Raw genomic sequence first — 16,435 nt, 5'->3', positions numbered from 1 at the left:
CGACCGGTTGGGTAGTCCTCGACTTACGACCGGTTGGGGGTCGCAGCATTAAAAAGGTTGAGAACCACTGTTCTAGATCATGTTGGGATTACAATTCAGAATCTCTACCCTGAAACCTGAAGGGCAATAGATTAGGAAAACCAGTTCTGTATCATTAAAGCACTATGGACCATGCATGTCAAATCAGAATTTTTATCTGTTAACAAAAATACCTTGTATACCTTCTTTCTAACAATTTCTCCTGGCTGAGATCACTGGTTGATCTTGCTTTGGAATGCCATCACGATAAAACCAACTTTCATTGGGAAGATAGAGGGACATTTTATTTGGAAACGTATTATGGAAATCCCTCACAAGGATATCCAATTGAGGCTGTATTAATATCAATTATAACATTTTCATTCTGCTTCTGGTATATGATTATCCAGCCACACTACACTTTACAATTTTATTTCATCCATTTTATTTCTCTGAATTCACATAGAACAGGTTCTGTAGTTACCAGAGTGCCTGCCTGTCTGCCCATCACCAGGGCACTGGGTCTTTCCAGAGTTCAGTGCTCTTTCCCAAAACAGATAGATGTATAATATGTGTCATCAAAACCTAATCCAAGGAATCTTCAGTGATGGTCAAATTATGTTCTTTAATGTACATAAGAAGAGCCTGGCCTCTCCGGTCAATGGTATTAAGCCAATGCTTCAGGCCTTCATATCCCCCTTGACTTCCCCAGAATTCTGTATCTACATGCAAGGATTGCAAAAGCAGGTTTTGTAGGCATCCTGATTGGAGTATTGTTATAGCTGTCTGAGGAAACCTGAGAAGAATATAAATAGAAAGGGGATTTTTTTTCAGAAACTTAACAGAATAACACCTCTACCTTTTAAACATGTAGATTCACAACACTTGCAAAGGACATGGTGTTGATTAAAATTAATTAAAATTCAGTCTTAATGACATTCATAAATTATCAAGGATTATAATTCAATTCATCTACAGAAAAGAGTTGTAGTTCATAAAACTATATGGCACAGAAAATTTTGTGCCTTAAAGTCTGCAATCCTATATGTTTTTTTGTAACACAAGTTTTCTTTTGGGAAGACATATATACAATTGCAGTAAACAACTGTTGACTCACTTAGGGTCCATAGAAAAGCACACAGCCATGGGGCTGGTTAACCCTTTAAAGTCTCTCCCCCCCCACCTTTTCAATGTTAATTTTTTTTACTGTTTTAACTTTTTACTACAATTATTCATTTATATCTTTTATGTTTTTATGGCTATTTGTACACCACCTAGAATTGCTTTATGAAAGAGATGGGTAGTTTCTAAATGTGATAAATAAACAAACACATAAATAAACAGCATCATTGTGCTATCATTGTTTTCATTGTAACCAAATTTTATATCCTCCTGGAATCACTTAGCAGACAATGTTATTTGATTTAAGAGCCTTCTTACCTAGCTGGCAAGAAGAAACCCAGAATGGTAATTTAAAAAATACTAGACACATGAAATGCCACTGAACATTTGATATCATGTCAAGCTTGACTCAAAAAAAGCAACATGGAAAAAAAAACTTCGGACAAAAAGGCTGGTAGGTTATCTTTTCTCCCTCACTATTTAGTCTTCAATAAAAATAGATTAGACTTTTTCTACAAATGAAAGGGTTTTTAAATTATACTAGTAGAGAGACCAGAATCCAATGGAGATTCACTCTGCAATAAAGGTCCAAGTGATTTTGTCCAGTTCCTCTCCCTTTATACATTATTTTGAGGGTTCCCATCAAAGCTAATTTCCAGGACATTACAGGATACAACAGAAAGGGAAACTGATTAAAACCATCACTCTATTCCCTCTTTTTTAGAAATGTTATTTAGCATCCGTACCCCATCAAACTGACATTCTGTTAGCTCATATACTCTATCATCCCCCTTACCCATCTATGCCTTGCAGGAGTCTGAAATTAAGTTTTGCTTCAGGGTGGAAAGGTCTTCCTGCATTGTCAATAAACACTAAATGAGAAGGCTTGCTTCTCCGCACCTGGAAGAAGGGGAAAAAAAAGTCAACCTGGCAATTAACTGAGGACAGAGTAATGAGGTGAATGGACTAAGGTAATGTTTGATGAAATTTTGGAGTGTTTGCCTTGCTGCTCATCATATTTAGGGTTACATATTCTACAATATTGCAAGAAAAAGAAAATTCAAGAGAAAGTAATCATACAGCATATCAAGCCAACATTCAAACTTAATTAGGATTATAAAAATACATGCCAAGAGTTTCAGTCATGAGTGTAGTTGGATGGTATTTTCAAAGCCAAGATGACAGAAGAGTTGTCTCAAAGTATATTGCTTCCAGCTTCTTGGTTTTAATTTAAAATAGATGTTGGACTACCAATATTTGACAATGCTGTGGATTAGACTTTTTAAGGAACCCTAACCTTCCTCCAGAAGGCCCCTGATGTTTTAAATTTGCTATTCAATATTCTGCAATGTTTAATGATTCTAATGCTGCAGGAATCATAGGATTTGTTCAGTACCCCACTGAGAGTGGATAAAGAAGTCAAAAGAGACAAAAAGGAAGATATTTGGGAGCCATTCCATGGAGAGAATTACAGATCCAAAATCTTCCAGGCCCTCAAGCATTTTCCTTTTGTACAAACCAGTACATCTGATATACAGAAAACTGTCATATAATAGATCAATTGCATCTTCTCAGCCCAATGGGAGGAAACATGAAAAACAGATGTCTGTAGAAAAGAAGGGAGCCTCCTCTGAAAACAGTGTTGATTTGAGGCTTCTGAGTGAGAAATCATCACTAGGTATTTATGAGTTCAATCCTCTAGGAAACTCTTCTGTGAAAGTTCCAGTTAAATCACTGAGGTTACAGTTTAAATGATGAATGGATTTTAAAAACTATAACTAGCTTGAGTGCCCTCCTAAGGAATTGGGTAAGCAGTAAAGTTGTAAAATAAGTTTTCCCCCCTTCCCTGCCAAGGTAGAAAGCCTTTAATGCCTGGGGAAGGATCACCTTAGATCAGTGATGGCGAATCTTTTAGAGACTGAGTGCCCAACAACTGGCTCTGCTCCCGCTCCACCCCCTGCCCCGCCCCCACCCCGCCTGCCCGCAGGGCCACTCACCACCTCCAGGGTCCGCCGCAAATTGCCCAGGAAGCCCAGCAGCACCATTGCGGCCATGCCCTCTGCCCGCGCCCCACAGCATCAACTGTGCGCGATGGGGTGTGAGGGCAGAGTCTTGTCTACGCTGCCTGGCTGCCATATCCTTGGCTGCGCTGCTTCGTGTGGGCCATGCTCGGGGGCAACTCTCCTCCAGGGGGGCTGCTGGTGAGGAGGGGGTCACGGGAGAAGGCAAGACTGGGGCAATGGCACGTGTGCCCACAGAGAGGTCTCCGAGTGCCGCCTCTGGCACGCATGCCATAGATTCACCACCACTGCCTTAGGTACTTCCCAGTTTATACTGAAGGACTCAGGTTGGAATTATAGGAAAGTTTGTTAAAGGAATTACTGATACAGAAAGTTGCAGCTGCTATGAGTGTAACAAATGGTGGGACACTACTGCCTAGCAACAAGAAAGTTACAAGTCAGAAGGACACATTAGAAGGATGATTAGAAGGCACATGGATATATAAACTTTGGTAACCTCTAGCTTATTATAATAGTAAAAGACAAACCTCTTTTGATAAGAAAGCTTATTAACATCAACATGTCATGTATGAAGAAGGAAGGTAAAGTAGAAGAATCCAATCAAAAGAAACATGTGTCAAGGAACCAATGTGTGATTGTTAGAGTGTTAACTTCCTTAATCATAACTGTATAAAATTTGTGCTTGTGCATTGTTCAAGTTCTTGGCTCCTTTAGCTGCTGGATGCTTTTACTGGAGTACTCCAATAAAAGAAGCTGGAAAAGCCATTCCTCATATCTAGTGGTCTTTATTGGCTTTGGCGCCAGGTTAGGACCCATTTTCAGTATACACAGTGTTATACACATATGTAGATGATTATTAATTTCTTAGATCAGTGTTACAGTAGCTATATTGTAGCTACTGTAACACTGGTGTGTGTGTGTGTGTGTGTGTTTGTATACTGCTCACCTAGTTCCTTAGGAGGTACTCTAGTTGGTTACTAGTTTTTAAAACTGATACATCACACACACACACACACAGTTCTTCAAATTACAAATACAAATGTGTGTGTGTGTGTGTGTGTGCTGTTCCAAACTTGTAATTTCATTCTTTATTATCCTTTTCATCCCAGACATTTGTTTTGACATCTTACTAACTGGCTGGGCACAACTATGTATAAGTTGGCTATTCTGTAAATCCCTTGGCTTCAACATTAATTGGGCATACCAAAATATGGACCAAAAACAGCTCTGCAGGATTTCGGCATTTCTCATGGAGCAATTCCTGAACACAAGGCTCAGAGAAATCTGGCTGGAAACCACAGCAATATCGATCCAGTCGATCATGGACCTGTGAAAAATAGGAAAGTAGGGGGGGATCAGAGTTTTATTTTAGCCACATCAGATAAATAACTTTTCATTTTACACAAGGCAACTATAGTATTTGCTAATTGATGAGTGACAATTCTGGAATAGTCTTTTCAGGACATTGTGTGATCAAGTAAGTATAAAGACAGTATGGTCCAGTAGAGTGCTCATTAGCTCTAAATTTGAACCTAAATTCTAGTCTAGATTAATTATTTTTAAATTACATCTGTTAAGTAAGAATGGAAACATAATGGGTAAAGGGATTACAAAGTCCACTATGGTACATGGATATACATAGGAATAAGCCTCCATCATCAATGACTCTCATTACCAAATAAGGCTGATTGCCTGACTGACAAGCAGAGATATGCACTCTTTATTTCCAGCAATTGTGAAAGTATTGCATCCATTTAAGTTATAACCTTCTTTCCTAATAAATTTTCTAGTTCTCTTCCTTGCTGCTGTGTACAACGACTAGTATGTCTTTTTCTCATTGTGATGTTACCCTTTTCTCTATATAAATTGACTTTGAATTCAGAACCAGACAGGGTGAGCTTTGGAGGGATGTCCATCCTCACTTGACTACCCTATCTATTGGCATCTCCATCATTCCCATAGCTGTCCATGGAGATCTGCAGAAGTGAGACTGCTGTACATGCAGGCTCCCCCAAAACACCTGCGAAGTGAGCCCCACACCTTAGAAAACTATTTAAAGAATTCTGTGAAGAAGTATTCAGCACTGTATTTACATACTTTAAATCTTGTTTTTGCTTGAACTGTACTTAATATCGCAATATCACTCATTGCTGTTGTAGTGTGTTTTATCTCTCTCTCTTTTTCTTTAATCACGTCTATTGTTCATTCTCATGCTGGGAAAGTCAGAACACTTCTTGATGCAGCACATGAATGCAATGATGAGTTGTTCCCACAAACAGGCTTTCCACCCTGAGAGCATCTATCTAAAAGGAACCGTTTTGATATCCATCAGACAGTTCTCAAAATAAAGTGCAAAAAGTTAAATTCTTTATCGTCTATTCATTGAATAAATAACATTCACCAAAAATAATCTTAGATATAGCTAAATCAGACTTGATGATGATGAAGTATGTCCCCATCTCGCTCACTCACTCTCTAAACTACAATCTGCTTTATTTTTTTACTTAGCCCCAGAGCCAGTTATCATGCTCTTGAATCGCATTTCAATATTAATAGTACTCTGGCTTGTTCAACCAAGGATTTCTAAGTTGTGTTAACTCTTTGCTTTCTTTGTTCTAGTTGCTCTTTACAAAAAGGACACTGCTCACATATTCTAACTAGCAAAAGCAAATACTGCCAACTGGAGTACTGTACAGGTTCATGCAGCAGTTGGCTTGTGTAAATCCGATGAAAAGTTCATAATAGGAATGGGAGACCAATCATCATTTCACAGGAATGAAAAATGTACTTGCACAGCACGGCATATAATAACTTCAAACAATATGATCTCCAACATTCAGCAGGGCCGGCCTTTAACCCCTTTTGTATGTTCTGATGAGCTCTTCTTAATTCTCCACTGTGTCTTAAGAACATTCTGTCAGAGCACTCTGTAAAATAGGAAGGCTGGCTGCCAGTCAAAGTGTTATTTCTCCTGATAACAGCATCATTGCTTAGCTTCATCAGTGTCCAATGGCATAGCAAGACATTTACTGGAGAATGCTTTCCAGAGGCCCAATAAAGCCTAGAACCAACCTTGGGCAGATCCTTACTTCTCACATGACGCACTCTTCCAGAATCCTTGTCTCAATGGAATCTTTTGGACTGAAAGATTTTAAGCACTAATTACATATATATTTAGGCATCACTGAGAATTATAGGTCTGCTCCTCTGCAAATGTGTTTAATGAAATTTGGTAACTTAAACCCACTCCTGCAATAAAAGTTTCTTGGGCTAATTTCATCTCAGGAGAAAGTTCAGTTATTTCTTTAATAAAACTGAGCTGATATTCTCGGCATTAAAACAGATGGTCTGTTCACAGAATGTCTGAAAGTGAGAGTTGGCAGATGTTCAACCATCACTCTGCTTTCTCACTGTCTGGAGTTGCCAGGAAAAATATTGACACCTTTCAAAAAATATACCAAGACCACTTTTACACAGTTGGTGGCAGTGAAATTACTGCTATTCATCCATCCCTCCACGGATTCTTTTTCAGAGTGGGAATGGGAAGATCCCTGAAATTCCTATGCCACGAATGATCTTTACAGCCAGCTCACTTATATCTGGTTGAGTCCATCTCTGTGTTGTGAAATTAAGGAGTTTTCATTGTTTTCTTCTACCTGCTAGGGTGGGTTCATGGATACGCTCTGCTAACCTTCTGCCTGTCTGTCCCTCATAGTAGTTGTTATAGTACTTACACTCAGTGTTGTAAGTGACCTGTTTTTTTTTTCTTTTGGTTTACTTAAGATGTTTTGGAGGGCTTTAGTTGGTTTGTGTGCTAGGGCAGTGATGGCAAACCTTTTAGAGACTGAGTGCCCAAACTGCAACCCAAAACTCACTTATGTATCACCGGGTGCCGGGTGGGTGTGGCCCACTTGGCGGGTGCAGCTACAGTGGGCTTGGCAAACTGGGTGGGCGTGGCCACTGGATGGATGTGGCTGCAGTAGTCATGGCAGATTGGGTGGGCATGGCCAGGGTGGCCGTGGCCACCTTGATGTTGCTTATAGGGAGGGACACCTGTGGGAGCCGGGCAGGGTTGGGGGAGATCCAGGGGGTATCTGGCGGGTGGGATGGTGGGCTCCCCAATGGCGGCTCCAGGCTGACTGGCCTTAGGCCAGTGATGGCGAACTTTTAGAGACCACGTGTGCTGGGGCGATGGCGCGTGCCCACAGAGAGGGCTCCGCATGGCGCCGCTGGCATGCGTGCCATAGGTTCGCCACCACTGTGCTAGGGTAAGATGATAATGGTTTGGTCCCTCTTTAGTTTTTTAGGGCTGCTCTGTCCTCTGTTTTGAATTGGTTTTGCTTCTGTATATTCTGATGTAACAACCAACAGATTGTATCACACAAACTAGCTAAAGCCTTCCAGTGCTCCCCTGCTGGCTTTCTAGTGTTCATTACTCTATGAATTGCATTTATAATCCCAGTAACCTGCCAAACTTTTGCATGCAAAGAAACAGCAGCCTACAGCCATGAATTAAATTTAAATAATAAAAATTAAAAAAAATAAATTTTGGTTAGTTACTTAACCTGGTCACATGCATGTTTATTTTAAATCAGTTCAACAGGACTCAAGATTAAATGAGATATTATGTGGAGATATATAACTATCTCCTAATAGTATTGTTATGGTCTTTCCCAAACTGGTACCATTCATATATGTAGGGAATTATGGAATTATAATCCCAATATATCTGGAGGGCATTAGGTAAGGAAACAAGTAAGTAAAATTCAGGCAAGGGAAGTAAAAGTAAAGAAACATTAGAGAGAAAGATCTGTTTATCCATTTCCCTTCCAGCAGCACCTCCCAACTGCTTTCTGAAGAACAAAAAAGGCATAAAGAGATTGGAAGCCATTTTAAGCACAAAAGGAACAAAAAAACCCCAAAGGCAGAACTTTTTATCTTTTCCATGTTCTATGGCTGCTTTGTTTTAACATTGCCTATTAATTGTTTTTAGAAATATGTTTAATTTACTGAAATAACTATAGCGTAAAGGCAAAAGGAGGGGGGAACTTTGCAAGAGCACACCTGCAGCATCAGTTTGAGTGGAAACTAGGTATTGTAGGTTTCCTAGATGTTTTAGATAAGAAGCCTGAAACTAGTTTCTGCTTTCTTGTCTTTTATGACTGCACAAAAAATGAACTCCTGATGAATTTGGTTGTTGAGTAATCAGAGGCATGTCTGCCCTTCTCACAAGAAGAGGTACTGCATCAAACATCTTGAAACCAAAGTAATTAAGCTGAAGAGCCAAACACAAAACTGCTTCTTTTTGTACCTTGTATTATTTAACACAAAAGGCTGAAATACCTGGGATTTTTTTTTAAGTAACGCTATTTAAAGGGCAGACACTTAGGAAGCATTTTTTTCTCTCACCTGAAAATCTTATCCATGCCAAGAGCTGTGTGTAGAACAATTGCAATTTTATTGGTAACTCACAGCAGGAAAATATTAGCAATATAGCAATACTATTTAGATTTATATACTGCCCCATAGCACTTTACAGTATTCTCCAGGCAGTTTACAGAGTCAGCATATTGCCCCCAACAATGTGGGGCCTTATTTTATCAACCTTGGAAAGATGAAAAGCTGAATCAACCTTGAGCCCATCAGAATCAAATTCCAGACTGTGGGAAGAGTTTTCCTGCAATATGCATTGTAACCACTGTGCCATCAGAGCTCAATATGTCTTTTTGTGGGGTGTGAGGAGTTGTAGGATGATTCCAATCAATGCAGTTAGTTTTGGGGGGAAGGGGGAGAAAGAGGAGGAAGTTATAACATTAAGCTGCTACTTAGATAATTCTTAAAATCCTGACTGGAACTCACATCTCTTAAATATACCAGTCAAAGATGCAATTCCTTTTGTTTCTTAAACTGTGTTATTCCTCAATAAGTAAAATAATAATAAAGTACATATATATACTATGTCAATACATTACAATATCCTGGGTTCTTGGGAAGAACTCAATGTGTATGAAGGTCAACACCAGCTAAAGGACTGGCAGCTGTGACTTCACATTTTTGTGAACACATTATAATAATTTATTCAGTAACATTTAGGAGTAAAAATGTGAGCTGGTCTCAGCAGAATTCTTGTAACATTGTCTGCTTGAAGAAGCTCTGCAAATCTCTGCAAACCAATTTTTGTCCTTAAAAGCTTCTCTATTATAGAAAAACTATCATGACCTACAACATTTGAGAGCCCAGCATACAGGATGCTTGCCTGTTTAATCCACCAAGTACAGCATTTTCCAGGATAGCATAAGAAATCAAAAAGTTTGCATCTTGATCTAAGAACTATCACTTTCCCAGAAGAAAGGGTGAAGAATAATATGATGGCATCATTGTAACATATGCTTTTTCTAGCTGGGGCTAATTCATTTCCAGGATCATGAAAATGATGCAATATAAGATTCAGCTCATCAGCAGATAGAATTCCAAGCTCTTTCCCAGCTCTTAATCACAGAAGGCGCCATTGGGTACTACAGCTATTGCCTATAAACATATTGCTTTATATTGATGCTGTATACTTAATTTTATGCAAGAAAATGATCCCATAGAAAAGTAGCAACAATGCTAATAGGCCTGTGCTAAATTGGCTTTCTGAAAATTAGATTAAATCAAGTTGTTTTTGCAGTGCTCACCAGCATCAATCTAATCAGGGGCATCCATAAAGGAGTAAAAAAAAATCAAGATGGTTTGTAAAAATTCAAATTAGCAGAACACTGGGTTTTTTCCTCCCTATTTCTACAAGTTTGGAATTATCATCTGCATACTTCAACTTGAACAAAGATTTCATGCTTAATATGCTGAAAGCAATTCATTATGCCAGAGTGTAAATGGTTCTTGAAGCATTTGTAGGTTTCAAAAACAGTGCCACACAGTTGGATGGATGGGTGAACATGTGAGAAAAGCTTTAACTTGCATTCGGTTTTTCTGCATTCATAATAGAAATTATAATAATTAGCAACAAGTGATAACTAAAATGCTATTTTAAAGATAAATTAATTAACACTATACAAATTAAATTTGGATTTAGAAATTTTAACTGAGGGCCAAGAGCAGATGAGATGCGTTTTTTAAAAAAGGGAAAAATATTCTATTTAGTTTTATGTGTGCTGCTTGAATTTTATATTGTGTATTTGTACTCTGATATCTTTAAGATTTTTTTTGTAAGGCATCCTAAATATTACTGTGTTCAAAACACAGAATAAAAATCTTTCTATTACTAATTCTACCAAAAGATAAGCTATCCTTATACTTTTTCCAACTAATTTTATTTATCCATTTAATAACAACTTAGCAGAAATAATGGTGCACTTTGAGAGAAAAGGACTAAATTTGTTATATGAATAGAATATTCATGAAAGTCAAAACAAGGGAGCATTCCTAGTGTTTTCAAAACTACTGTATTTGTGTTTGTGTGTCTGTTGTTTTTATTTAGTACATTTCTACCTTCCTAATAATTCTGTGAACTAAGGAGGAGATTGGAACCAGATTTCTACTGCTTTAATATGGAATGTATGAAATGGTTTTCTGCAGGCTATTTAAGAACTCCAGATTTCATTGTGTCGTAGGTTGGAATTGGTCACTGATAGATCTCCACCATGTGTTTCATTGATTAAAACTACTAAATAATGTGAAAAGACACATCAAGTTGCTTTATCAAAGGACAGATTTCCACTATTAGGTAACCCATGAATGTAAAATCAGAAATTATTTCCAAACTCTGAACTCTGAACTCTGAACTCTGGAATTCTACTATTATGATGAGTCAACTAAAATTACTATAGCACATATACATTGCATATTAATTTACCAATTAATTATTAGTTAATACTCTTTAAATTATTATAAACTCAACAATGCATCCCCAAACCCTGAGATATTATATTATGTGTAAACCATTCTTCATTAAATTAGAATCAGTTACCATTTGGAATTGAAGACTAGTGTGAACCCCTTCCTATCATGAACTTGATAAGAGTATCCTTTGTATATAATCAGATTTGGTGACACTTTTGTTACACATTGCAAACTTTTGTATTGTATTGTATCTTGACTCCTATCCAAAACATTGATCTACCACCAGTCTACCTGCAGAAGAAAATCAAAGAGTGCCAATTTAGCCCATTCAGAATGTAGGACAGTTAAACAAGGAGCTTTCCCAAGTGATGTTCTGGAATCTTCCATGCCACACCGTTGTTGCAATAAGTCCTGGTACTGCAGCCATCTTATAGTAAAGGAGTTCTGATCATTATTTGAATCATTCAAGTGCTGTATATCTGGTGCCCACCATACAATGGGTCTAATAGCACCATTGGTGTACTTGTAGGGTAGCAAGTGGCTACAAAATCTCCTGGCCACCACAGGTAAGCTCCGGCGGAGCCCCAAAATTCTGTCCAAGTGGAATGCAAGAACCTCATAGAGATCAGTGGACCTTTTGATTAATCCACACAGCCCATTCAAACACAAACTTTGTGAGTCATGAAAAAGGGCATCTTGATTATGTGACAGAGCAACTCTAATTATTTGCCCATGGCCAGGAATTCGGTCCTTCTTTACCACTGTACCATTGGCCAGAAGCCTCATTTTTTCCACATCATCCGGAGTGAACCATGGAAGGTTTTCCTCAGCAAACCTCAGCCTGTTCCCCTTTTTCAAACTAAGACCATTGTACCACAAGTTTTTGCATTGTTCTGATTTTTTCAGCTCCCCTTCATCTGCATTCCAAACATAAGATCTCTGAAGATTATGGAAATGAGCGTTATCCCTCTGTTCCTGAGTGTTGGTTGTGATCTGGAAGGATTGTTTGTTTGAGATAAGTGTTTTGATTAAATCTGAGGACTGGCAGGCAGCATCTGGCTTACATTGCTCCTGTGATAAAGGGAGCTGACTTAGAGGAGTGTCCTTAAGAAATAAAAAGGCTCCAGGCTTTTCATCTTGTAAAGGAAGTAGAAAGGGGGCTAACTGTCTCTGCCATTTCCAATTCACCTCCTCCTTGCTTGGATGCAGTGGGAAGCGCAGGTCTCTTCCAACGTCCTTTAGAGTCAAAGTCCTATCAAAGTTGCTTTTTTCCCCATTAGACCTGGAAGGATACTCTTCATGTTGGAGTCTTCTGCCCAGGCCAAGGTCATTTTCTGCTGCAATGTTATGGTTTTTAATCCGGACAGGGAAATTTCTCCTTTTGTTAAAACCTTTACCACTTAATCCACCCTGTCTGTGCGGCAGGCATTTCTGTTTGCAAACTGGACTAGGATTTGAAAGGGGTTGCTTTCCCTGTGCGTGAGTCCATTTGCCAAGGCTAAAATGTGGTTGCTGTTGGACAAGAGGGATAGTGAAATTTGTCTGCAGATGCTTAGAAAGGGCAGGTTTCATATGACGCATCTCCCTAGGCAAATGCTGGAAATTCAAATCTTTGGACTTGCTCAAGAATGTAGGACAGAAGCTTGTAAAAGTGATCACAGATAATGCAAGCAAGAAGCAGTAACCAGCCACAGGTGATCTCTTTAGCCTTATTCTGCACCAAATTCTATGGGCCTGTGGAATAAGAAAAGGAGATCTTATTTTCCAGAGAAGGCAAATATGCAGAGCTTTCCACTTGAGTAAACCAAACCCACAGAATATCCAATGACATATAATGTATAAAATGTGTGGACAGAGAAGAAAACTGCCATGCCGTTGCCATTCCTCACAGTTCTGTATCAACATTCAACTGCCATTGATTCATGTATTTATTGCAAAGATTTATCTACTGCTCCATCACAGGACGCACATGGTTCATATCCAAAAAAACATAATAAAGGCAATATCATAAAAGTCCCAAGGCTACCCACAAATTTACTAATTATTGAAAAAGTTACTGAATCCACAATATTAAAATATTAATATTGTTTTAAATATTGAAATCATGATACTAGAATACTAATATTGTTTATTGTTTAAAATGGCAGCGAGCCCATACTCAACCACTGAGATCCCAAATGCCAAAAAAGACTATCTAAAGTTCAACAACGAGATGGTCAGGCCCACAACATTTCCATTCAGGTGAAAGCTATCACTCTGAATTGTGCTCAGAAAACTCCTGGTACCCAGTGCAGTGCCTACAATTAAAGAATTCTACTGCATTATTCAGTCTCGACTGCCAACAAGTGACTAATTGTACTGCATTTTATCGGTAGCCTTAAATGTATCTCCAACTGTATTATCTTGAGGTGGTGTGTACAGGAATTGATGGTCCAAGAAGTGCCCCCAGCCCCAGATAGGCAAAGGGTCTCCTTGTCAAGTTCTCTAGCTAGCACTTGCCAACCCAGAAGAATCCTAAACTACATCCCATCTCTTTCAGAGGCAGGGTTATTCCATCCAGAAACCCCAGTGGAGCCAGATTTTTCTTTCCCAAGAACAGTACTTTTGTCTTGTGGAATTCACTTTTAGTTTGCTTTGTCCTTTATAGCCCTCTAGAGGCTTCACGAACGTGAAGAGACACATGTGAAGAAAGGGGCTTTAGTATGTAACTACAGCATGAGATGTCTATATGATGAATACAAAAAGACAGAAATATTTGGAAATTCCCTGATCATGTTTTGAGTACTTGACTAATCAATGCCTGAATAACACTTAAGGAGGTAGAAAAAGTCCAAAATGGAAAAGATGTCCAATGTTTTCCATGATTACTTAGAAATCAGACACGAATCCTTCATCTTAGTACAGACTATTGATCTTTTCAATTCACTTCTCACAGAGAGTAATTATCATGTCTTCCCTTGGGCACTGGCTGCTCCCATACACTCGACTGCATCACTTGGCCATCCCAGCAGCCCCTCCAAACTACTCCAGCCTAGCCCTATTCACTGCCCTGTGGCCAGGCTGACAAGTGCCTGAATTTTGATCATGTGACTGCGGGGGGGGGGGGGAAGGCACTGCAATGACTGTAACTTCAGAAACCAATGATAAGTTCGTTTTGTCAACAATCATAACTTCGAAGAGCCTGTGAACGAATGGCTGTAAGTTGAGGATTAGCTATAACTGCATTCTCCTCCAAAAGTCCAACTTTCTCTATCTCTCACCTGGAGGAGCATGTTCTTTACAGAGAAGAGTGTAAAAGCAGTTCTAAAGGTACAGCTTAACATCTATGCAGTTATACTCAAATGGATATCCTAAACATAGAAAGAAGACAATTTCTATCCTGGGCCTTCCATCGAGGTGCTCAGAATTTTAATATTGAAAGTGGAACAAGAAAATATGGAGGGCACGATAAGAGAGTGGCAACAAGAATAGAATATAGGTTTACGTAAATGCTGGCTTGATAACATCAAATCTTATGCAAAGTTGAACATACAACAATTGAAAGAAGCTGTGCTTAACAGGATAGCATGGAGAGCACTTGCCTATAAAATCATCAAGAGTCAGACACGACTAAATGATTAAAAACAACAATATGTAAATGCAATTATAGAGCTAATTTTCTTTCAGAGCTGAGTTGAGCCTTCTTTAAAAGCAATCTCATGCCGAATGCCTTGCAACAGATTGTGAAAGCACCTTGCAGATACTTTTACACAATGCTTTTATTGGAGTGGTTGATATATGCTGGATTTTAAAAAGGGCTATTATAAACAGGTTAAGATTTCCACAAATAAATCCTATTATGCAGTGGTGGGATTCAAATATGTGAACAACCGGTTCTCTGTGTGGATGTTGCTTCCGGAAGTCCATTCTGGGCCTGGGCAACAAAAAAATAGCTACTGGTTCTGCCGAAGTGGTGCAAACTGGCTGAATTCCACCACTGCTATTATGACAAGATTCACCTGATTGCCATGGAGCCAAATTCTACTTACTAAATATCAGTAAGTTTTCAGTGGTTTTAAAAAATATGCACACAGCCAGCAGCAACTCTACATTCTTGCATAATGGTCTAGTGCATTGTGTTTTTCAAACATGGCAACCCTAAGACGTAGGGACTTCAGTTCTCAAAACTCCTCAGTCAGCATGCTAGCTTCCCCAGCTAGCATCTACACTTATGTCAGGATTACACTTCTCATCCCCAAAAGGTAATGTACTGGAAGCCAAAATACCCTGAGGCCACTTGGCTGGAGAAAGCTTTTATAATGATGGAATTTAGGCCACCTGCCTAATAAGCAGGAGTAAAAATGTCAAGATGAAAGCTGAGACCACACAACTGAAACTCTGCCTTTTTTACATGTGTCACATGATCAATGCACATAAATGATTGTATGCATCATGGCCATCATCTTAACTGACTTCCCTTGTGGATGTTCCTGTCTAGGCAAATTCATAGCTTCGACAAAAAGAGATTCTTGGTTTTACAAAATATTCAGAGGAGCCAATGTACTTATTAAAATCTTTATCATAAAAATATAGACACTCGACATCACCTTGTAAACTCTACAAACTTTATTGAGATAACTGCAAACCCATGTACAATTTATTAGAGTGAAAGCTCCACCAAACTACTTGGTGTTTTATTTTGATTTTATAGGTAAGATTAAACAAAGCTCTTCAGCTTTCTGAAATTAGTCATTAGCTTTAATTGGGCATACAAACAATTTGATTTTTATTTATTTGTTAGCATTTATACTGGTAGTGTGATGTAGGAGCAAATCCTACAAATAAACAACCTATTATGAATCTGGTTTAGCCATACCTTTGGGAAATATTAAGAAAAGAAAAATATTATCTCAGAGAATAATATTAACAAAGAAATTTATCAGTTTCAGTTTTCTTAAAGATATGACTCGGGGGCACGAAAATAGGACGCCGTGCTGCGCAGTGCAAAAACGGGCCAACACCGCACCACGGGGCGCAAAAACAGAACTCCACCATGCCAAGGAGTGCAAAAACAGGATGCTGCCGTGCCTCAGGGCGCAGAAACAGGGCACTGTGCACAAAAACGGGGCAGGGCTAGCAAGTATCACAGAAGTGCTAGCCCTACCCCGTTTGCGTCACGCACATGCTCTAACTCTGACTGTTATGTCCTGAGCCTGCTGGAGCATTCAGCAGGCTCAGAAATGTTGCAAAGGGTTCCGGGCAGACCAAAAGCTGCCCGGGACCAGACTGGCTGTCTCCAGCCTTGTGCACATGCGCAAGGCACGAAAACAGCCTGGTTTTCATTGGCTGATGTTGTCCAGGGCTAGGACACTATAAAAGGCCTGTGCACCATTTTTGCTGTTGCTGGTTGTGGAAGAGAACAATAAAGAAGACTTGTTGTTACACTATGCGTCTCC

General features: G+C 39.1%; 1 protein-coding gene across 1 annotated transcript; it reads right to left on the bottom strand.

Moving 5' to 3' along the window:
* Nucleotides 1-539: 539 nt before the first annotated feature.
* Nucleotides 540-14,272, bottom strand: GASK1A (golgi associated kinase 1A). The gene is made up of 5 exons (XM_015822693.2): nt 14,261-14,272; nt 11,292-12,734; nt 4,366-4,488; nt 1,937-2,040; nt 540-814 (listed from the first exon to the last, which is right to left on the bottom strand). The coding sequence occupies exons 1-5, from the start codon at nt 14,270-14,272 to the stop codon at nt 604-606; spliced, it is 1,893 nt and encodes a 630-aa protein (XP_015678179.2). The 3' UTR covers nt 540-603.
* Between the last annotated feature and the right edge of the window lie 2,163 nt (nt 14,273-16,435).

The sequence above is a fragment of the Protobothrops mucrosquamatus genome, unplaced genomic scaffold (assembly GCF_001527695.2).
Source record: "Protobothrops mucrosquamatus isolate PMUCROS unplaced genomic scaffold, P.Mucros_1.0 scaffold_177, whole genome shotgun sequence".
Lineage (NCBI taxonomy): Eukaryota > Metazoa > Chordata > Lepidosauria > Squamata > Viperidae > Protobothrops > Protobothrops mucrosquamatus.
The sequence above is the reverse complement of the archived record's forward strand: the minus strand, read 5'-3'. Positions and strand labels throughout refer to the sequence as shown.

Bases quoted from the DNA above. Each gene is read 5' to 3' on its own strand.
- GASK1A (XM_015822693.2), bottom strand. The intron at 2,041-4,365 runs GTATGCCCAATT...CCCTTCTTCCAG, and splicing joins TGTTTTTGGTCCATATTTTG to GTGCGGAGAAGCAAGCCTTC. The intron at 815-1,936 runs GTAAGGGGGATG...TATTCTTCTCAG, and splicing joins CTCCTGCAAGGCATAGATGG to GTTTCCTCAGACAGCTATAA.